At 48.6% G+C, this 24,045-nt stretch overlaps 4 protein-coding genes across 4 annotated transcripts; 3 read left to right on the top strand and 1 right to left on the bottom strand.

The window, feature by feature from the left end:
- Nucleotides 1-4,145: 4,145 nt before the first annotated feature.
- J3458_002774 (uncharacterized protein) lies at nt 4,146-4,856 on the top strand (the record flags this gene model as incomplete). The annotated part of the gene is made up of 1 exon (XM_066117372.1): nt 4,146-4,856. The coding sequence occupies one exon, from the start codon at nt 4,146-4,148 to the stop codon at nt 4,854-4,856; it is 711 nt and encodes a 236-aa protein (XP_065977156.1).
- A 4,965-nt stretch (nt 4,857-9,821) lies between these two features.
- Nucleotides 9,822-11,581, top strand: J3458_002773 (uncharacterized protein; the record flags this gene model as incomplete). Its single annotated transcript, XM_066117371.1, has 4 exons — nt 9,822-10,220; nt 10,281-11,038; nt 11,102-11,220; nt 11,274-11,581. 4 exons carry the CDS (start codon nt 9,822-9,824, stop codon nt 11,579-11,581), a joined length of 1,584 nt encoding a protein of 527 aa, XP_065977155.1.
- A 3,216-nt stretch (nt 11,582-14,797) lies between these two features.
- Nucleotides 14,798-15,181, bottom strand: J3458_002772 (uncharacterized protein; the record flags this gene model as incomplete). Its single annotated transcript, XM_066117370.1, has 1 exon — nt 14,798-15,181. One exon carries the CDS (start codon nt 15,179-15,181, stop codon nt 14,798-14,800), a length of 384 nt encoding a protein of 127 aa, XP_065977154.1.
- A 4,276-nt stretch (nt 15,182-19,457) lies between these two features.
- Nucleotides 19,458-20,207, top strand: J3458_002771 (uncharacterized protein; the record flags this gene model as incomplete). The annotated part of the gene is made up of 2 exons (XM_007815900.1): nt 19,458-19,604; nt 19,659-20,207. 2 exons carry the CDS (start codon nt 19,458-19,460, stop codon nt 20,205-20,207), a joined length of 696 nt encoding a protein of 231 aa, XP_007814091.1.
- Nucleotides 20,208-24,045: the final 3,838 nt, after the last annotated feature.

The following is a 24,045-nucleotide window of genomic DNA, read 5'->3' as shown; positions in this document are numbered from 1 at the left end:
CTAGAGAGTATTCGATAAGCGCCTAGAAAGAGGTATTTTCCAAGAATTCAATTTGAAATCCGGCCATGGCGTGCGAAAAGAAATGAATCAAATCTTTTCAACTATCTGTTTATTCTATAAGATCTTGAATTAGCTAGGCAATTCAAGCAATTAACACACAGTGACTGGATAAAATTGAATCCTTGGAGTCCGACTAAATATACTGTTTGATGAAGAATTCTCTCTCTTCTAGTAGGTATACTCCCTCGCGGTATACCTACTATCTGAAACCCTAGCTGGCTATTGATCCTCAGGAAAAACCAGGCCATGACGTCATGGTCAAAAGTGGTGCTCCAACCAAGACATCTCGATTTTATTCCCTTGGGCCGTAAATTGCAACAAGGCCAAATTCTTCTTTAGTCTGCCACATCTCAATTGTTAGCCATGGCGGCCTGACTAGATCGTTGAAACAATGCGTGCAATGACTGGAGGCAATTGCTTATTTCATCCTTATCCTCAAGAAAGTCAATTTCGACCCCGAATTCGTACAACTTTTGTAATTCCTCAATCATATTAGAGCCGCGGCGGCTATTGTCTTGAACACTCTGCTTTTACCCCCGGTTGATAATTTCCTTGGGGGCATAGTAAAAATGCACCTGGTACTGACATTATTTTTCTTCCGCTCGGGTTTTCTGTGTTGGCAGCAGCTCCTAGTTTATAGGCTGTTATCATTGGTAAGCTTATACCGCAACAAAACTTCCTGCTGTAATTTTACTGATTTCATCTTTAGGGAAAGGTCTTTACACCCTGGGTAGCTCCTTTAAAACATTCATGAGTTCGATTGCCAGCCTAGTGCCAGCTCTAGCAAGCATCGCCGTGACTCTGATGGCGTATGGCGAGAGTCATGCTTTCGATATCGGACATGGTCTCTTCTTGGAAGTTTTTTTGTCTTGGATAATCTAAGGAATCATGATGGTTTTGAATAGGAAAATGAAGCTGAAGGCAGGGAGCTGACATGGGCGGAGATAGATTAGAGCCAGCCAGTAATTACAAGCGTATATACGTGGCTGAAGTGTCACACGGACACTTGGCTAACTGGATTTCATGCTGGCTAACCCGAACTTGATTCAGCTGCTATTCCTCTGCTTATGGCAGGTCGAGGTAGATGAGCATATAGATAGGTCGAAAACTGCGATTCGGCTGCTAAACGACCGTAGGCTTAGTCGTGCAATAATGCAGACAGCAATCTGTCCGGTCCTGTGAAGTGCAGAGTTGTTGATAGAAGAACCAACATAACCCTAACCCTAAACCAAACGCGCCCTTCCCCGCAGGAGTCAGCCGCATAATAGGGTTGAGGACGGCCTGGCGTCAAGCGTCGTGCTCTTGCCTCCACCTGGATCTGCTCGGCAAACTCGGCAGGATGCAGCTTTTGGCAACGTAACTAGGCACGATTGTAGCTTCAAGTGATGCCATTTAAGGCTCATACCCTCCTGCCGCTATAAGATCCCGTACAGACAGCCACGCCCCTTCTGCACGCTTGGCAACAGCCTTTCACCACTCTTCCGACGGATTCAACATGTCCGAGGGACTGTTGAAGTGATAGCTTCCGGGCGGGAGTTCCCCGGAAATATCCGTTGCGTTGATCTGCGCTAGCGGCTTTGTAACAAAACATTTGAGTTTTTGAGAGGTGTCATTTCCCACAGCGTCCTGAGTGATTCCGACGGTGGGTTGATGGTATTTGATGAAAAGAGGGGGCAGGACTCGACGTCACATCATAGAGTCTCACATCCAGTGCTAATTGCAGCAATGATATATGCCAGCTTGTATAATATGAGAGGACACTTGGAGAGCAGTAAGCTAGAAATCAGAATATCCGTGTTTACACAGGGCACGGTGGAATATTCCACCGTGAAAGTAAAATGGATGCCGCTCTTGATTCTCGATGTTCACAATGGAGCTTACAATTGAGCCCATATTGATAGAGGAGTACGCGGCTTTTAGAATATACTTGGGTGGATATACACGTTGATGTGGGTTTAACACTTAAAGCTCGAAGACAAGAAGCAAATCAAGAGCTTTGGACACGTCAAAGCGCATATGACATGGTCTCTGTTCCAATATCTGGATGAAGCGGAAGCATTATTCAAAGCGTCTACGGCGGTGAAAAGTGCTACTTCGGTCATCTTTTAGCAAATGACAGACGTTGGTGCCTTTCGAGAAATTGAGCCGTGGCAGCGTTAGATACGTAAGCAGATCCACGGATCGTACCGACGAAACACAACAAAGCGTACATCTACATTCCCAAAAGTCTAATGAAAAGTTTTGAATATTCTCACCTTTTGCTACCCAGACTGGAACCCGTCACTGTATTCTGCGACAGGAATTTAAACTTGTTTCTAGCTGCCGTCATGATCTATCGCTAGAGGAGGTGACTGTCAACATTCCTCTCAATGGTTGACCAACCGGTTGTAGATGTATGTCCGCAACCAGTAACACCTTCATTAATCGAGTTGAACTAAGCTTCTCGCGGTGGTTGACGTTCTTTGGATCCCACGATCCGTACTGTGCCGGTTCTTGGTGTGGTGTCCCTTGGCGCAGTCGCCGGTCGCTTTAATAGATGGTATCTTATGGCTGTACTTTCGGGACCTATGTAATCCTTAAGCTCCTTAAGATCGTAGGCCCTCCGTGTACCTACCGGCTCGCATCTGGGTACGCCAAGTCTTTTTGAGCATCCAGGTAACCATGCAACGGTCTGAGAAGAGCCGAAGACTGTAGACGTATCAATCGGAACAGTCTAGTCCATTTGAGACGGAAGAGGTGGCGTAATATCCATCGAGCCAAGGCGTCTCGATTTGAGTTTTACCCAATACCAAGGTGCGAATAACAGGCCATTGCAGCTCTTCGCATGACAGTCTGACAGTCGGCAAGTTCCACCGCCTTGAGCCAGCAAGCCACGCCAAGCCATCAAGAGCTTCTTACGTGCAGGATTGAACTGTGGCGCCACTATCCCCATGAATGCCGAGTTGATGTGGGACGAGAGCCTTGTCCACGTTGAAACAAGGCCTTAATGGACGCGTGCTGACGGTCCTCTCAAGTCATCTGCACCGACATGGACTAGGAACGTTTCATAGACGGCCCTCGATGGCAAGCCAGCATTGCCTCGTCTGGGGCGGGGGTATAGGCTGCGACCCTGCTTAGGCAGAGATTGGTCAATGAATGCGCCCTTCTTGTACCTCACTCGTGGTGCAGATTCCTCGTGCGGTTCTGACATGTGCGCCCATAGCTTTTGGATCGAGGCCCGTGGCGATGTGGAAGGCTGAATCGAGTCCATGAGAGGCTTGTTGCCGGCTCGATAACTATCTTGTTTTTCCAACATGGCGTCTTTCCCATCTATAATATGGGAATCTCCCCTAATAGTCAAAATTATTTCTATTCTCTGCCATCCATATTACACTCGCCGTTGACGCATACCTTTCCATAACTGCTGGCCGCAAAACCATGCCCTAAATGCTACGCAAACGAGCTATCGCCCTCCTATCCTTGCTCCTAGGACGAGATATTCTGGCTGATCGGCCCAATGACCAGTCTATTTGTGACTACTATGCCAGCCAGCGTTATGGTGCGAGTAATAGCACGACACAGCTGCGCCTGATGCAGGGCATCGTTGCTTATGCCTACGCTGGTGGTAATACACTCTCAAACAGTTCAACAAACAGTACCGGTATTTTCAACCAGGGACAGTATAACGGCTATGTTGTGTACCTACGACCATGGTTTGACGGATCAAGTAGGGTAACCCCCCATTCCATTGACAAACGAGTCCCAATTGACGGCATCAAACAGAGGCAACGACGAACCTTAATAGCCAAGCCGTTGGGGTCGACTGGCTTGACGGAGGCGGCACTGAACCGCTGATTGCTTTTTTAAACGGTTCTACCCAGTCTGCAGAAATTACAAATGGAACAAATCAATAGTAGGCTGCGAATCCCTCCGAGTTGCTCTGAACCTCTCCCTCCACCTAGAATACAAGTTGCTTATTCTTCGTAACTAGTAAATTATTCACACATTGGTACTATGTCTTTGGGAAAATCTTTGGCTGCAGCAAATACAAGACCTTTCTAGACACAAGCTTCACTCCCCTGACTCCAGCCTACGTCCACAGATTTATGGACTTGAATCAAACCGAAGTTGGGTACTTTATCGAGCAGCTCATTTCCGCCAGCAGGTACTATGGCTTCTTAGATACCGATGCCACGACGCTTTCCACCTTTATGAATGCGAGATACAATATCCGATGCGCACCGCCGGTCGATGGCGAACTCTACTCCATCTGTCTCGCAAATGAATGCCCTCTTGCTGCACCCAACGCCCAGTGCGACGCGTACAACAACATACAGCCATATGGTCTCACCAACTCCTCGACCCAGAGTAGCACTCCGACACCGGTGCTGCCAACAACTCCGACAGCTTCATCTACCTCGTCCACTGCGACATCTACCACTCCGACACCTACCGTTCCCGCCGGCGGATCCTCCTCAAGCTTATCCGGGGGTGCCATAGCAGGCATTGCCATTGGCGCTGCGGCCGCTTCCCTATTTACGGCCGGCATGTGGCTGTTCTTCCGGCGTAAAAGACGGGCCAAGGCGGAGAAGCCGCCTGCTCCCGACATGTCGGATGCCAGATCTTCGGGGCTTCCGCCTCAGTCGGCTTACAGCGGTAACCGGCATGACAGCTACTCCAGCCATGGTCCGTATGTGTACGCCGCGTCCACGGCCGACACTCACCCGCCGGCTGGAGTGGAATGGTCGCCGCCGCAGGAGCTTGACGCAGATAACCCTCCCAGGGTTCCGATGTATTACACCAAGTACACACAATGATAATGTGTTGATCCATCTTGCATGCACTTCGATTACAGAAATAATCCGGCCGAACTCTCCAAGGGCCGGAATGGCGGAGTGGCAAATGCCGCTCTTTGAACCAAATAGGTTTTATCCCTTCTGCTGTTACACGCCCCGTAACTGAGTAATAGTCTGGTAATGGGTAAATATTGTGGTAAGAATTGCGACCCCAGAGCGTGGCTACACACTTAATCTATGCCAACTTGGACTCACAAGGCAACAGGAATCTATATGCTCCGACTTGTGGATATGTACACTGGAGGGCGAGAAGCAGGCACCTAAATTTGAAGAACCATGTGTAGTATAGAATTTAGGAAACAGGACAGGTTGTTGCAGCGCGAGTTCGTAGATATTTACCCACCCAGTCATTCATCGCCACCTTTCCCAGGGCTGTGCTGTGTGATGTAAAGGTGAGCATATACTCACCGCCCATAATTTATGAGCGGGTGTGGACTGAACCTGTCAAGTACCATGCCGGCAAGTTGGAGATCTTCGCTGTTTGTATTTACATGCTTTGTAGAACTGTGTGACGGAGGCTCAGTAAGGTCTTGGAGTAATAAGTCAATTCATCCAATAACAGTCTTTAGTATTAAAGGTCCATGGTTTTCCTTAACGCCCGGATGGACCAAAGAGCTTTATTTATACAAGTCAGTGAGAGCCATATGCCCTTGGTACCGTGATCGTAGCCCTGGTGTAGCCGTGTGGACAGACGGGACGTCGGTTTGATAAAAGATTGTCAGCCAAGTGGCATGATTTAGTTTCCCTTTTTTCATAATGGGAGGGGAGAGAAGTTAGAACCACCCGCACGCATGGATGTGGTCAACCATATGATCGGTTATCCTCGGCGTGGAACACACAGGCCCCGACCCTCGCCAACGTCAAATCTTCTGAGTCTGAAATGCCGGGTGATTTTTCCAGCGGTATTAGGCCCTGGGAAACAATACACCGACCGATTATGGTAGCTTGTAGCGTTAGCTAAAAGTATGCTTTCGACAACTAATCTTTGACTCAACCAGAGACCAAGTCTCAGCCCGAAGCGGCAACAGGAAACTTGACATTTTCTCAAGCATCAGCGTTGTCGCCACCGGGAGTTCTGGTTGTGAGTTGGATACCTCGGCTGCTGCACGTAGGTAGCGAGGAGCATGATGGCAATAATTGTTTTGAAGAGCGACTCCAAACTCTGTTGTCACAATCAATTCATTTGCACCCCGGGTGGGATTTGAAGCGGTGGGATACAGGATGCCGATGGTGGGATGAAAACAACATGTTATTGAGGATACATCCGGCTGTATGACCATTATTGGGAAGCCGAACCTATATAACATGCACTGTACTGAAGCCCGTACATAGGATCGCATCCGCTCCGCCTCTATCCGAAAACAGAGCTTTCATAGTGGAATTAAGTAACTTCTCTGCACCATGCATGGCCACGGGAATCTGCGTCCAGTGTTCGCTAAACCCGGCTGACCCGGAACGCGCTGATCGTGGAACCGCGGTTATGCGGTTACATGGCCGCTGCAGGGGATTCAGCATCGGCAGGATATATGTACATTTGTTTAATGAGGGGTGATTTGCGGCCCAGTGCCTTGGCAAGCTTCGTCAAGTACACAACCTGGCGAACTCATTGGGCCTTCTAGCAACTGTAGGAATATCGATGGGCTCCATGCTGCTCAGCGCGACTGTCACCAATCCACGGGTGCGATATCAGTAAGTATTGAATGAGGAGAGAGCCATTTCACAGAATTTACGATGTTCGCGCTTCTCATAGATTCGAGACGCAAGCGTATTCCATGTGACGTGCGGACTCTGTCGAGAGTGGGAATATAGTTCCTCCAGTTGGAGACATCCAAGCCAAGTTGGCAATTGCGCGATGATGGACAGACATGGAGACTCCCCGGTTTATTGAAGGGAGCTTGGTTCTTGGCACTTTCTGATACCCACTGTACCACGAGATAATCGAATGAAAGCGTGGTAAAGTATCCCAGGCAACAGACGTGCCGCCCGTTTAAGAATGGCTCTCTCTTTACGTAGCCTGTGGTTTTGGGAGCCGCACGCTTTGCTCCCAAGACACAGCTATTCTCAAGTAGATAAGCAACCAAGTTTGACGATAATTGGAGCCTTGACATTAGCCGACGGTGTAAGAGTCGGTAAGCTCCCCGACACTGGTCTATACGGATTATTATATCCTGTCACCACGACAGCACACCAATCCAGCGCTCGCTTTTATAAATAGAGTTTCAACTCGCATACTGGCTGTAGGGGTCATTACCTGGTAATCACACCCTGCCTTCGCCCCCCCGTCTACCCTTTCCCTCTCCGCCGCCGTGCCAGCAGGGACAGCAGCATGAACCCTAAGCATCAAAACGTCTATGAACCGCAAATAAGCGCAAGCAGTATGGAGTAGTTTGATACTAGTTTGGTAAACTTCACATGTGAATACTAGACTCAAATGACCCCCCTAACTGTGAAATACCTACCTAGGCAGCTCGTTTAGCCGGTGATGTTTCAGTCACCATAATATACGTACATTTGCACTCAAACTTGAAAAGTGTACCAAATAGTTAGTTCCATGGGAGATTCCTTGGCAAAATTTAGCCAGATTAAGCTGAATCGACTTTAAGCTGTCCCTGTGGGTCGGTCGTGTCATCCCATTCGGAAGCTCGAGATATCGAGATATCGCCAGCTATAGTCCCAAATCGCAAAGGCTCATCCAATAAAGGCCTCGCGTTAGCTGACAGTAAGCTAAGCCAACGTTTCTTACACTAACTAGCCCCACTTTACTGACTGATAACCCTAACCCTAAGTAAATGATTTACCCTAACTCCTTATCTTAACCCTGACCCTGACCACTAACTCCTAAATAAACTAATGCTAAAACTACGTGAAGCTAATATTAGCTGGACTAAAGAGCGAGGCTAGCGTCAGGTTATCTGCCCGACCTTGTATCAGGTTGTGTGACCCCTCGTCTAATAGGACACCAGGTAAGAAATGGACAATGCTCATGAGTTTAACGGCGTCATCCACTGTATTATAACATCACTTCAGGCGATCGATAAATTAAGGCAATAAAAATAAGAAAATGCCACCAGACTCAGATCCGAAGGCCTTTTCCCTGATAAGCGAAGCAAGCTACCCCTGGTCTTAGAACACAACGCTAGCCAGGGATTGCATTAATGCCTCATTAAGACTTCACCGCCGTTACTAATATGTTTCCACTTGTTTGACCGGCGATGCCACTCCGAGAGGATACGAGGGAACAGTGTCCACTCTAAGAGTGGACGTGCGAACGAGGTCTGCGTAAGGCTCGGGGCTTCGGACCTTACAATGACCAAAAGAATAATAACATGTGCGGTTGTGCAGTTGTTTCCATCTGATAATGTTCAATTTTTTTCCGGCTAAAGCCATTGTCGAGCTCAAAGCGGCTGTAGGATGCCATCACCTGTAATAATACCGCGGCCGCTGGATAGAAAAGTCAAAACCTACACCGCATTCAAACACCCCGGTGGTAAACACACAAAAGAGTATCTCTCTTTCCAGCACGGGGATTTGGGATTTTCAAACTGGGGAAAGGCGGCAATCACAAAATCTTGTCCCCGCTTGGAAAGTAATCTAGTTTGGGTATCATCGCGATCCGTCGCACTTAGCCATGTCGTGAATCATTACCATGCAGCAGAAGCGTTGCAGCATCTGACTCGTGTGTTGTTACGACGTCAGCTAATAAATCTTGCTTCTCTTAGCTGCCGAGATGTAAGATCAGTGACGGGTGACGGCATGGATGGTGGCCCATTGGCGTTTCATAATCCCACGCCGTGCCATTCGTCATTCGCTCGCGTTTACGGGTCGGGAAAACTCTATTAGGAGCCGCCAGCATCTACACCGAGTAATATCCATCTGCGTAGAACACGAGGGTTGAGATTGGTGCTGTGAAAAACAAGCTTTCCGTACAAAGACCCCACCGTGAACTGCCACAAGTTGTCAAATTGTCGGTCTAATCTCTAGTTTCTTCTGCAGAGGGCGAGCACAGACACAGACCTCATCCTTCTAGTTGTCTTTTTTTTTCTCCTAGTATAAGCTTAAGTGCTAGTTCTTCCAATACCTCACTGATGTATGGCCTGTCGAGTCAGGTTCACGGAGTTGAACTACGCACCACTTGCCACTTAGTTTCGGCCATATCAACTACGTCACTATCAAGGTGAATTCTCTGCTGCGGGCGGACTTTTAGGCTAGCCCCGACCAAAAGGCGGACGGCCAGCAGCGCGCTGAGCGCCTAGCATTCGGGTTGGGGTTACCATATAGGTTCTTACACGTTGTGAAACAAGACCCCCTGTCCTGCCATGGATAAATTGGCAGCTATTTATTAATAAGCCGCGCGTCAGCAAGACTCATCCGATGGGGTATATCCCTGCTGTGCCGATGCGGTCTCCCTTGGCATCGGTCAGTCGGTGTTAATCAACTGTCATGCATAAACTCTAGCTCCGCTGTTGGCACAGAAAGATCCATATGCAGCCCATTATTCTTGTACATAGCCCAAACTTCGGTCTCGCCAATGCCCTTGTGACATACATGCTTGTCCATGATGCAACTCACTCTTCAGATTGGTTTAATCATGCGGATTCAGTGTGATGCCGTGATGCTACCTTGGTGGGGAACTGTTGGCCTTGCAAACGAAGACTTGTTGTAGGCATTCTCGTTGATGGTCGTCAATATGCAATACTACTCTGATTCAGGGAAATCTCTGTTGAACTTCGGACTTGTGGGATGAATGTAACGCTGAAGATACAGTCCCTTATTTTTTTTTTCAGCCGAGCATAACTTGAAGTTCAGACGGCGTTTATAAAACCTGTTCGTCCTTCATGTTGATGAGCTATCTTTGAGCTATGAAAAACTAACGACTCACCGCGTATTATCATTTTTCCCTAGGTATCATTTGCAAAAGCCGTGGCCATGGGGTTTTCTGACGGAACTGGATTGATTTCTGCATCCGTTGCCAAGTTTTCAACTCAATTACATAACACTCCCTCGATAGAACTCTCTCCCTCACGAGTTGGACTGTTCCTGCTGATAGGTTCAGCAATATGCTATATCCTGTGGATAAGACAGTCAGCGGCGCGGAAATTCCCTGGTCCACCTGCCTGGCCAATCGTCGGCAACCTACCGTCAATTTATCGTCAACATGCCGAAAGGCAGTTCCTTGAATGGTCAGCCGTATACGGCGATGTTATCGAAGTGCAGTTTGGATCCTTGCCGGTGATTGTTGTGAATACAGCATCAGCGGCCAAGAACATCTTCACCGGCAGTGCGGCGGCGTTGTCATCACGCCCTATATTCCACACATTCCACCAGGTATGATGCTTGTCGTTATCCTGCTACAACCAACATTCCGACTAACAACAGAGAATTTAGCTCATTGCGGGAACCCTGGGGCCCACTATTGGAACTGCTGGATATGGAGATGCCCTGAAAAGAGGCCGCAAGGCGACAGCAGCCGAGCTCAGCAAACCGGCCGTGAAGGCTAACCTGGACAAGATTGACCTGGAGACGCGGCATCTGGTTGACGAGCTCATGTGCTACGGGTGTGAGGGACATAGCCCGGTTGAAGTCTCAAAAGTCATCAAGAGACTTACATTAAGTCTGTCCCTGGGCATCTGCTACGGCCGACGAATGTACCTCGGCGACCCCCTTACCCAGGAGATCATTTACGTCGAGGACCAGATCCTCCGGCTTCGAAGCATGACGGATAACCTCCAGGACTACATATCCATATTCCGAGTATGGCCTTTCAACACCTATCGCAAGAATGCTACCGCACTCCGTGAACGCAGAGACACATACGTCGGTAGGCTGAATCGGGAGATTGAGGAGAAGATGAAGGATGGCAGCCACGAAGAGTGCCTGTACACCAAAAACTTTGACAGCCCGCATCCCCTTCCAACAAAGGAGCTCTCTACCGTGCTGCTCACCTTCCTGTCTGGTGGGCTGGCTACAGCAAGCAACACCATGCACTGGAGTCTGATTCTTCTTGCTGCCCGACCAGAAATTCAGGAAACTGCTTATAAAGCTATCCGAGAAGTCTACCCTGACAACAAACAGCTTTTTGAATCCGTATACAAAGACACGGAAGAGGTGAAATACATATCGGCCCTGGTTCGCGAGTGCCTAAGGTGCGACTGTCTCCCAGGGAAACTTTGGTGTTTACCATAATGGCCATCTCTAACCTACCGCAGATATTACACCCCATCGCGACTCGCCCTTCCTCGATTAGCTGTCCAGGACATCCAGCATGAAGGCAGGACTATCTCAGAGGGAGATACGGTAATCTTGAACACGTTCGCATGCAACAGAGGTCAGTATAGTAGTGTTTATCACGATAAGACCATGAGCTCACATTCCCTCCAGATGCTACAGTATACGGCGACCCCTTCAACTTCCGCCCTGAGCGTTGGCTCGAGAACCCCGATCTTCCAATTTTCAGCTACGGCCTAGGCTACCGCATGTGTGCGGGCTACACACTTGCCAACAGAGAGATTTACATTGTTTTACTGCGCATAATCGCCAGCTTCAAGATCGGCGCGAGCACAGAAGTTGACGCCGACCCCATCACAGGGTGCTTTGATGCTGCCCACCAGGCCATGGCCCCGAAGCAGTCCGGACTCATCTTTGAGCCCAGGGATGTCAAAGGGCTGAAGGAAATTTTGGGAAACTAAACACTGCAGGCGGGTGAATTTTCCTCTTCTCTATTCTCCCTTTGCAGATTGCCTGAGTGTAGCCAGGATGGCGCCTGGGAAGCTACTCGGAGAATGGAAGCTACTGGGCTTGTAACACGCAATGAGCGAAAGGTTAAGTCTTGGGCAATATCTAGAAATAGAGAGTAGCTTCTAGAGTTCTTGAATTATAGAAGATAGACATTAGAGCCTTTTTATTCCTGCCTAGTTGCTATGTAGACGCTAATGTGCCAAGGAAGCTGCCTTGAATATGCTCTCATTTACAGGATCAATCAAGTCAGATCGAGCTCATCAGCACATAAAACTCTGGCCAGCCTTTTGGGATCCATGGTTCAACAACCGGCTATAGATGTCTCAACTCCTGGCTAGGTGGCTTCAATTAAATTTGGTGTATGAATTGTCCTCACTTAGAACTGGCTCGAATGTAGCCTTTCGAAATCGCCGTGAGTCTTCCACGGCTGAAACACGTAGTCCCTATACTCGTGAGTATTCTTTTAGGTTACTCCTGCTGCAACGTGTAACAAGGGCTCAAAGAGGGCTTGGAGTCAGCATCTCGGTTCATCTAATAACAGTCTTTGGTATTAAAGGTTCTTCTGAAGGCCTGAGGCAGCCCTCGCTTGTAGTCCGGCCTCGGCATTGTGATACCTTTTTTGCTGTTGTGTGACCGTTGACAACTGTGTGACACCGAGATGAAAAATTATAAATATAAAGCTATTATTATAATTATATCCTGGATCAAGTTCCGTAGGATTTATAACTGGTCCTTTCCTATCATAAAACTTGTGCTGGATGTCAACCATAAACAGAGAGGAGCAACGGCCTCAGTGGAAATCGTGGGAGTGAGTGGTGAACAATCCTCGCCTGAACCCGTCAACATGAACCCGTCAACTCATTGGAAGCTAGCTGACAGTCAACATCTGAACCACGCCGAGAGTTCCCCCTTCAGGCGCCACCGTGATATTCCATCGCCTGGATGCTAGAGCATGGGCTGCGGTTGTGAGAGATCTGAGCTGATACCATGCTGCATCAGCTACGAAAAGATGGGAGTCGAAGGGATAGCCGCGAGTACGAGCTTGGCGAAAGTCTACGTCTTAGGACTGGCAGGGAAGCCGCCTCTGGAAACCGAGCTCGCCGACTCTCTCACGTGAGGGCTTGCCGGAAGGAGCACAGCCCTTCCGTCGAACCTGCAGCAGATTCGGATTGCTAACCCTCGTAAACAATGGTGATGTCACACGCTTAGGCCACAACAAAGAGCGTTGGGCCAACAACGGTCACACAACAACAAAGGAAATATCACGAACCCAAGAAGTCAGACCTAAGCAAGCGCTGCCTCGGGCCTTAAACATACACCGATCTCTTATATTTATAAAGACCTTCAATACCTTCAAGTTGACTATTCAAGATTGAATCAAACCCTCTATTCCAAGCTGCAATTGGACCTACGCAGTCTGGTTTTATTGGCCGCAACCGTCATGGCTGTCTTCAGGCTCACAGCCGACGGGATGAATCTCCGCACTGGCATTGATGACTATTGACAGCCGCCATTCAATCGAGCCGCCCTTCTCTCCGGATACCTTCACGGATAACATTGTACCAATAGGGATATCTGATAGCGACAGCCAAGGTATCGACGTGCCCAATATGCTGTGACGAGTTACGATATCCCGAACTGATCAGAACACATATTGGTCGTCACCAAGTTTAACTCGGCCTGTGGCATCTGCACAGCATGAGATATTTTGATAATGAGGATGACCAGGAAGGAGATGAATAAGATGAAGAGAATGACGCCGAAATTAATGACGAAGAGGATGAAGACGGGCCACTAGAGCAAGAAGAGGGGGAGGCAATGGAAGTGGAAGGGGGCATGGATGAAGAAGGCAAGAGAAGAGAGAAAGATGAAACCAGACTAGGTAAGGTTCCGGACAATGCTGCACCAAGCCAAGCTGTGGCCGCCGAGGCGGGCAAAGGATTGGAGAAACAGCACGAACAAGCCGGCTCCGAATTTACCACCTCCTGGATCTATGCAGCCATCGTCCTCGAAGAGGCCAAGACATGTATAGAAACGGACAAACGAGCAATGAAAGATATCCGGATGCTCCAAAGGGAGGGCGTTACATCAGAGTAGCGATTTGGTAACGGGGTTGGCCTTGCATTCGGACACTGCCTCAACAAACGCCCACGGCGAGCTTTTGGCCCCAAATACTATCGTAATGTGGTTAAAAGCTGCTGAAATAGCAAAATTAAATGAATAGTCTGTAAGAATATCACAAAATCAATTTTAAGATCTTTGTACGCTAAAGTATTTGAAGAAAAATGGGATTCCCATTTAGGAAGCCTGCAAATACTTGCATACATTAACCAATCATGATGAGGGTTGCCCCGATATTCGGCCGCATAATTTTTGTCATGACTCTTTTCTGTTACATGGCCTCGCTTGCTTATCCCTGAGTGATTCTAAGCCCGAATTTATTGCCATAATTAACAAGTAACCTATTCGCTCCGTTTTTTTACCTATCATGTGGTTCAACTGCTACAACATGCTGTTCAAGTAGCTTCAATGGACCGCACTTAAAACGTCAATACTGTTCGAGATTCGTCGACTCAAATTCGACGCGGAAGTATGCCAAGTCACGCACATCCATGGTTGGCTGCAAATGCTGGCCAAAGGCTGCAGGTCAAGCTGCTTTATAAAGGGCTTTTCCTCATAGTCCGCGACGGCCAAGGGAAGTTGGCGTATTTGTGACCACAGCTACGGCGTTCTAATCCAGATATTTGGCTCTAGGACGGAGCGCGAAATTGGCTGGAGGATTATTAAGCCAATCGCCTAGAGGAGACGTATGTCTGTCTGCTTCGTGATAAAGAATCCCTGACCTATAGGCAGACGCGCAAACTAAAGCTAGCTGCCATCTCGACGCTGGTCGTGATACTATAAATCGTAGCGCCCAAGTCACTAGTACCCTCCTGCTACACACGTTGACGCGTAAAGCGATAAGAGCTGGTCTATATTAGAGCATGATAGGTCAGTGTAATAATAGTTCTTAAACTCTAGCATCGGAATGCCGAATAGGGGGCGCTATTAGTAGAATAATAGGTATAAATAAAATTTGTGATATAGACAACCAACGCTAACAGCTACGATACCAGGCATTCCAACTGCCGAAAACATGGGCGAAGCTGGCTGCAACTTTGAAGACGCTACTGAGTTTCTCCTGTCTTTGAGCTTGGTGCTAGGATGGAGCTCAGACTGTGGCCGTCGATGAAGACGCCGTCAACTGGAACGACATCGCCTGGTTCCAGAAGCATAACGTCACCGACAACCGCGTCATGAACAGACATGGTCATGAGGCTACCTGAGCCGATTACCTTGACAGGGCGGTGCTCCTCCTTCATATTGAGCTTCCGAAATTGGCGTTCTCTCTGCCAATCGCTCAGCGCGCCGGCAATGACAACAGTGGTAATGGCAACAATAATGGCTACTCCTTCAACCCACTCAACCTTGGCACCTTGATGTTCCGTATGTCTAAATGTCTGATATAATCCAAGAGCAAGAGAGACAACAACTGCGATGCAGAGAAGCATGAGCACCCGGTCTTGCAAAGCAATCTAGGCCAGCTGAAGAAACTACTTTGACTTTCGCTGCGACAGCCGGTTTTCGCTAAATACTCGCCTCCGGTCGGCGAAGGCGCTATCCGGTCCACCAGTTGGTGGAACAAACGGTAGATTCTGGCCATATTGGCCAAACTTGGGTGAGCCATGTCGTGGGAGAGTCGACATTGCCCGCTCGAACATGATCGGGCTAGAAATATGTCGCCCAACAACGCTCAACCCGGCTCGGCGATGGCTCTGAAGACCCTTTTCTAGCCCAGGAAGCCCGTCCAGAGCCACGAAAGCGGCTAGACTTTCTGGGTTTATAAGCTTGCCTGGCTGGCCTGGGCAGAACGCGAATATTTTCAATATTGAACAGTGCTTCTTCACCTGGATGCGGCCACAGAACAGAGGCACTGAAACTATTTACATCATTCGAAAGGCTCAAATTGTCCTGTGTACGTCTGTTACTAGAATTACCGTCAGCAGTCGTGGGCTTAAGCGAGCTCCTCGGGCTACCTGCTGGTGTTGTTGTAGGGACGTCTAGCGTATTGGACGTAGCGTTCGACCCGGATTGTAATGTGAATAGATTCTCTTGAGAAACACTTCATGAATAGTTGCGATTGATATGGGGATTTCGGTGCCAGTACCTCCTCCATGGTTATGCTGAAAAGCCGAGACGTCGACTGTAATGAAAGGGGCAAGCGGCCGCTTCAAAATCTGCGATATACTTGACGAAGTCCATCCGATGCTTCTCACGACACGGTCTTACTGTTATCAGGTTGTAAGAGGAACATGATACTCAACGCCTGGAAGGTTCGGCGGGACGTTTTGATCATAGTGGTGGCGAACGCGGTGATCATGATCATGCCATTATCCGCATCTCGTCGCCAGTCAATCTCGGTGCTATGTGAAGTTTTTGGACCAAGCATATATTAAGCCTTGAGCCACCGGCTTGTCAGTTCTTGCTTGAGCGTCTTGGCAAACTATGCTGCATCGTTTGCGACCAGCTTAAGAAGCAAGTTGTCGAGGCGCAGTCAAAAGTCACAGCGTGGATCACCTGCCCAGCGATGCAATGTCACGGCAAAATGCAAGGGATGGCAAGAAGCTTTGGGATGCAGTAGATTGACTATGAATATTTGACTGGGGAGAGACAAAACAGAAGCTTGGTAACCCAAAGCCAGTCTAGCTAGTATACGGGCCAACCGTCCAAACTAACACCCACAAACAAGCCAAAGTCGTAATCTGACTATCCGACATCGCCAACTTTGACAGATGTACCCAGTGAGAATTCAGCACAAGGTACTCGCCTCCGCTTATCGAACATCGTTGTATCATGGTCCCTTAACCCCAGGGCAGTAACACAGCAACCACGCACCAAGTGGCAAAGACACAAGACGGGACGGCAGTGGATTGGTGCAAGAAATTCATGGACAGGGAAGAAAGTCTGATTCAGTGTCAGAGGTTTCCACCATGAAGACTCGTCGTACATGAGGTTTCACTCTAGCGAGTAAACACTCGATAAATCCTTTCAACACAGGGAATGAATTATACAAAATAGATTCTATTCTCTACACTTCATCTGTAATCGGACCTGTGATAGAGAGAGAGAGACCATTCACTACCAGGAAAGTCCTCCACTTTTGGTAGTGCAGCTGGCAAGCCCTATGATAGACCAGATAAATGAGCTCCAAAAAGACTGGACAAGTTGTTAACTAATTTTCCATCACCAAGTTAACGACCAATCATACTATTCTATTGGTCAGCTCAGCAGTCGCCCCATTTACAGCTACGGGGGATGGTGTCTGTACTCGATCACGCAATAGATATCAACTTGGCAAAATCAGCTATTCATTGCCTCAAAGTTCCCCTTTTTGTCACTATTCGGACAGACCAAGAGACTCGTCACCCGGGACCGAGAGGTCCGTTGCTTCTCCGCCGGTCACGTTTTCAACGGACAGGTATAGCCCTGGGAGTTGAGCCTGGTGCTAGCAACTTTTCAATTCCTCTGCATAGTGCCCATGGCCGCTGTCAACTGCTACAGCAGCGAATCCGTCATGTCGAGGCACAGCTCCAAGACCGCGACAAGAAGACTGCCGATGACCACCAGCGTGTCCAAGAGACTGCTACTGCAGCTGGGGACGACGATAGCTCGGGCATAACCGTGGTCGAAAATTCAGGGCAATTACGATACTTTGGTGAGGAGTTCTCGGCAAGGCCAGTTCTACAGCTGTGCTGAGGACCATCATCTTTCATGTTCATTTTATCACCCAACGGCCTCAAGTGGTTGGAGTCTCGCATCACGGACGATTGCATTTGTCACAGACTCTTACCGCTGTACACGAGTGGATTCAGCTGGACGAAATGGTCTCATTCTCGTCTCGAGAGTGCCTTGTCGGGCGCAATTTCCAAGCCTACACTTCCACCGTGGGACCAAGCTTCGTCTCTCATGACGGAGTATCTCGACGATTACAACATCGTTTTGCCCATATTTCATCCGCCCAGTCCCTTCAACTTGCTATCAGAAAAGTATGCGTCACGCTCCTTCCCAACTGCTGCTCCTCCTCCCGCTGATCCAGCTTGTTCTTTCGCCGTTTACGGGGCGCTTGCACTCGCTCGCGAAAACGAGCAGAGAAAACACCACTTATCCCGGATTTTGTGAATTGTGCGTGGGAATTCGTCAACTGCGCCATCAAAGATATCACGCTCGTGCTGCTGGGTAGTGTCAGTCTCCTTTTCGTTCAGGCCCTGTTGACAATTTGTCTTTTTTTCCAAGGCACCGCGAATCTTAAGCCGCTCTTTGCTCTAAGTGCTTCTGCAGTGCGGCTCGCGTGCTCTTTTGGGATACATCGGCCGTACTTTGGCCAGTTGCTGGCCGCTGGTGAAAGGGAACAAAGGATGCGAGTGTTCTGGATCGCCATCATCTTAGATGCCTACGCAACAGCAAAGACCGGGGGCGGCCCCTTCGCTAAATATCAGCGATATTGGAGTTCCATTGCCACTGTTCTCCAAAGATAACTTGGGCATGCTAATCAATGGCAAAGGCGATAGGGCGCTCAACTTTATTCGTATCAAGCCAAAACTCTCCGTTCTACAGGGCAGGGTGTACGATCTGCTATTCTCTGCGTCAGCACTGCGGAAGACGGTGAAGGCTAGAAAGGAAAGTATTGCCCAACTTGACACTGAGCTTGATAGTATAAGCCATGATATGCCAAATGCAGCTGGGCTAGTGGCCAACGACTGGAAACGGCATGAGATGAACCAGATACTGGGCCTCTTGCTTACCTATCACTGCATCGTGATTACCATGCACACATTAGATTGGCACGGCCATTGGAAAACAACCCCGGGCAGTACCGAGAACCCGTTTGGCCCCGAGGACGGCTTGCAATCTCCGCTCGGACATGATTGCTCGCATTCAGCACATAATACCTCTACTTTACTGTCCTTGGTTTCTGCAGGGAGCACAAATTTTATCTGGTAAGTCAGCAAAAACAATTCTGCGACCCTTCTCGCCAAACGGGTGCCACGCTCATATAACTCAAAGGGAGATTGCTCCAGTTCCTCTGCACTCAATCATGGCCTTGTTCATCTGTATTCTACAGCAACCCCGGCAAGAAAATGTACAGAGTCATCTTGCAACTATGAAGCAGCTAATTCATCTCGTTACACATTTGTTAGATGGCCAAGGAGAGAGCTACATGACCCCAATCCTTCTAATTACTCATGAGCTGCATCTGGTCGCTTCAGGCGTGGTTGAACGGTGCAAGAGCAAAGTTGGTACGCTTTCAGAGCATTTAGGCAATTCACCGACCGAACCAGCCGGGGACAACGCGTTTGGCAGGAGTTTTGGATTCGGAGACATGGAGAAAAGAGCAGACCAGTTCGTGACGATACTCGAGGGGAAATCTGACTCTTTGGTGAAATGCCAACCCCGCGACTGGGCTCACGTTTCTTCCAGCTTGAAGTCTACATGCATTAGTCTGTTGCCGCTTTTCCCTGATGTTAATAGGCTCACCAAGTCTCTGCTCAATTAGTAAGTCGCGCCATGTTACACCAGGCTGGTGTATGTCCAAAAACTCCGATTGATGATGCAAGCCTTACCAGACTGGCTGAATAAAAGCATTCTACCGCACAAGAATTACATGCAAACTTTAAAAGCAATCTTTGACATTGTGTATCAAGGTCAATATTCTCCTTTAACTAGCATAACTCACCCCCGTCACAAGTCTCCTACGTCCCACACATTATCAGCCGTCGAATCAAAACCATGGCCGGCTTCTCAGAAATCAAATGTTCCAACTTTGCTGTCGCTGCCGCTGCGGAATTTGACAAGGCGCCTGATTTTACAGCTATATTTGAAGAGGTTGAGGCTGTATTTCCCGCTCGTTTCAAGGACTCATGGGACCTGTGTGTCGTACGTCGCCTCCCGTCTCACTTAGCCTCAAGACTAATCCCACCGCGTGTTTAGCTTTCAAGTTTGACAAGCGGCAGGTATCCATCGACAGCCGCTCCGGCTCTCTACCATCGCTTGTTGGCTAGTCGAGCCAGTCAGTTCTCCTCGAGGGGGCAACGTGCAACCCTGCGCAAGCGGCTCCACGAACGACTTTTTCATCTGGTCTCAATTTCGGGCGCCCCCAAGGCTCTTGACGCAAGTCTAGCGTTGAAAAATGCAGTTGCCACTGAAGACGGGGATGCCTGCCTTGGTCGCTCGGATTGGTCGCCTGATAACGCGCGCAGTCGTGCAAACGCCTGGCTGGGAAAGTTATACAAGAATGATGTCCCCATGTTCCAGTCACTTATTGATCCGGACTTCTGGCTGTTGATTTTAGACGTGGTATATGGGTTACACATCTCCAATCACCGCGAGATCAGTGATATTGAGAGCGAAATGATTGTTGCCAGTAGCCTTATAACGCAGGGCATGCCGCGGGAAAGCCTGTGGCACCTGCGAGCGCTCCGCCGTCTAGGCCTAGATCAGGAGACGGTCCAAGGAATCAAGGTTGCGTGGAGGAATTAATGGTGGTTATGGGTTGGGAAGCGAACTTGAAGTTTCTCCCTACGCTTGAAGAGGTCGAGAAGGCCATGTAGGTTCGTGTAAGAGAACGGCCTTTCAGGACTTGAATGGCTCGAGCTAAAGCTTCCTTCGGGAGCTCTTACTTTTCAACAATCGCTTTATTCATGTCGCACTAGACCTCGTTCGTGCTCTTAGACCCTCACAGTGAGGAATCAGGTTAAAGGTTAAGCGTGTCGGGAGCACTGTTTTGTTGTCTGGTATACTGTGGCGCGTTCATCGGCTTTCGAGGGTCTTTAGAATTCATAATCTATTATCCAGGCACATCTGGCTTGACGGTACAACCGCAGTGAGGTTGAGATGTAGTGAAGCAGGAAGACAATCTTATATATAGAAAGGAATGCAGTCAGGCATGACCATCGGACACTGTGGCTGGCCAAGCACCGATAATAATTACTGCCATACTGTACGCCGCACGTCACGAGGCAGAAGTAGCTGGGCTTGGGCTTTTGACAGACGCTATTGTCAAGATGCCCAACCTGTTGACGTGAGGAATCTGCCAATGCCTACTGGCTGCAGGTTGGCTAGCGTGTGCTTCAGGTTCGGTGCAAGGACACCATGTACTGGGACATGATGATGAAGGGCGCGAAAATGCTCGATGCTACAATATTGCCGAGTTCAAAGTGACCTCTGGGTGATTTCAGCAGGGCATAGAAAGTCGCGACCAAGAATTTCACGGTCCAAGACAGATACTGAACATCTTTGGCGTAAACTGTGTGAAACAACACGCGTGGGTGTACAGCACTCTCGCCACGGCCTGCGTCATGATGGTGCTTCTCCGCGGATGCACTCTTTGCACCTCCTCCTCCAGTCTCGTGGTTCTGTGTAATTAGCTTTGTGCTGCTCATAAAAAACTCAATCTTCTCTTACTGCGCCGAGGCATTATATGTAGATGCCCAGGTGGTAAAGGGGGTAGCTAGATTTTCAAGCGTTGCTACGGTCAGCGTAATAAGCACAGTTTATTGCTATAAACCCCTGCTTTGCTGCATGTATCAAGTCGTCGGCTGTCCGCCCGAATTTCTTTATTTTACTTGTGACTGAAGATATTTCGGGACAGGCGCTGTCGGAACAACCGGTCTCCTACACAACAAAGCAAGACAAGGTTTAATTAACAAGTGTCACACAGACCTGGAGTTCACCATGATTACACAAAATTACAGTTACAATACCTAGCTGAGCCTGGGGCACGAGGCCTGGCGGCCTCACCGCTTTGTATAGATAGGTCCTCTTTGGCTCACAAGGTCTAGGGAAACCAAGGCCCTGTAGTTCCAAAAAGTATTAGTATTGATGAATTGAGTCATGTTGCTCCAATCCCTCTACTGAGCCCTTGTCACACGGTTTCACGAGGGCTATGAGCACGGCACCTAGGGCAGAAGGCCCTCACCGACTTCTTGTATTTATAGAGACCTTTGGTCGCTCAAGGGCTTGGAAAACGAAGGACCTTTGATGCCAAAGACTGTTATTATATGAATTGAGCTATTGGCTCCAAGCCCTCATAGAGCCCTTGTCAAAGACTTTAAGGCTATGCTGGCAAGCCAAGACACACGGCGGCGTGATCGTGGAACAGAGCAGCCTCACAGTGTTTCTTTTCGTAACTAAATTTCACAATTCAGTGTAGTGTCATGTCAAGTGTATGTAGTAACTCGCGCAGAGAGCACGACAGACACTAAAAGCCTAGCAATCATCATCGTCCATATAGTTCCGCTTCATTGATGTCCCCGTATGTCCCTCTCGGCGGAGCAGGTGCAAGTAAATGAGTCAATGTTAGTAAACATGGCAGTTGACATATTCCCAAGATCCAAAATGAACCCTAGACTGATCTGAAGCTTAAGAACTATGGCGTGTCACCAAATTTTTTACGACGTGAGAAATAAAAGGCAGCGATACCTTGGTGGCGGTAATGCGGTCGATACTCTCCAACACCGCACCATGACATGTGGCAGCACTTGGATTTTCAAAGGTGGAAATTCACTTTTTTATGAATGACCAGTTGGAACAGGACTCATTCCATGGCCTTGTGAACCGAGCGGTTCCTTCTTATTTCGCTGAAAGATTACTCCAAAGTGCGCCCTCACATCTTGGCATTTTTACTGGCTGCAGCGGCAGCCCCAGAAAACCCAGCCGCTCAAAACAATATCACCAAATCTTGCGGTACTCAAGCTATTTCAAACGATACCCCCCCTGTTATTTGTGCTCGCATACAGCCCGACGGGACCAAAGAGATTAGCTTTGACGTTTACGTGCACGTTCTTGGGAGGCCTGAGGAAACAAAGGCCAACCAGACTGAATTTCTCCTCCCGGTAGGCCATCTCTGACAACTTGATAAACTCCACAAGATGTCTTAACAATTTTAGCGTAACGATGTGAACAGTCAGATAGAGGTGCTCAACAGGAGCTTCAAACCATTTGGCATCTCATGCAAGCTTGCAGACGTGGACTGGACCCCCTATGAAAACCCCAAAACATTATAGGCAATAAACCGCTCAACGACATGGGCAAGGGCGACGATACTAGACTGAAATGTTATTTCCTAAATGGCACCAACAGAAGGGAGTAAACCCAGAGTCTCATTTAACTTCAAACGCCCGGTGTTAATGACTGCGAGAACCGTTCCAGGCTCCAGGTGGAACCGAACCTTCCTTCGATATGGGCTTGACTACCGTCCATTTAACGTGGTTTGGGTAGTACTTACCTTGTATGCGACACTCCTGCGAAATAGGGCATCTAGAATGAAGAATTCGACAAGTGTGATGGGACCGGCTTTGCAATGGGCACCACCTCAGTCACCGTGGTTGTAACAAATTGTTCAAGAAATACTAAAAGAATCCATGAACGAACTAAATACCTCGGTGAAATAACTAAACGTAGCCTGTAGGTCACTAATATTCGAACGTAATCAGACAGCTGGATTCATAAACAGCTTTTCGGAAGGGGATGGTGTAGACTCCGGGGCCACTGCAGGCTTCGTAGCCAAGTCATGGTCTTTTTTGAGCCACCAATTCAACTTGGTTTGCCATCGAACTACCCCCGAGCGCAATCTCCAATCACCAGGCACCAACAGCTCCTCCGGCGCGGTCTGAAACAAATGTTGCGCTTGGCTCACTGTCAGCAGGCAATCTCGCTCCAGCCGATCGATTGCTCTCGAAAGGTAATCAGGGTCCAGTACCCTTCGGTTCTCCCAAGGAATAGGATGACCTTGCCAGTCAAAAACTTCATTCTGGCAGTACTGAGACGCAAGGCATAAGGAGAGTTCCAATAAACCCTTGAGTTCCCATGACAAAGCCGTCTTGCACTTCTTCTTTTCAAAATATTCCATATGATCAAACAAGTAGTCTGACGATCCAAAGCACTCTAGGCTGTGATTTCCGCTGTGGTCTACCAAGAGGACGACATGGCGTAAAAAAAAGCCTTCTGGTAGTTTCCCACTGGCATACTGTCGAAGAAGCTGCAGGCAAAGACGCCGCATCTCAGCAGGTGAGATGTATACGGGGAATCCTTTCATGCGGTCATAGCTGGTTATCCATTTCCGTCTCGCCTCGCTTAAAAATAAAACTAGACGAGATAGTAGGTCAATTATGCTAGAATGAAAAGACGGTTTCATCAGGTTCTACTCACGCATCGTTGCTTGATAGCAAGTGACTTGCGGCCACTCTTGAGTTTTTCCACAGTCGTCGCTTTCGAGAGAGGAATGTGTCTTAGATACACAACAGAGCCGAGTCTCTTTTAAATACTCTAGCTCCGCTCGGGGCAGTGGCTCTGACCCCAGCAAACTTGCGAAAATGGA

Source organism: Metarhizium acridum (assembly GCF_019434415.1).
Source record: "Metarhizium acridum strain ARSEF 324 chromosome Unknown scaffold_13, whole genome shotgun sequence".
NCBI classification, from domain to species: Eukaryota; Fungi; Ascomycota; class Sordariomycetes; order Hypocreales; family Clavicipitaceae; genus Metarhizium; species Metarhizium acridum.
Note: the sequence above shows the minus strand (reverse complement) of the source record. Positions and strands in the feature narration are given on the sequence as shown.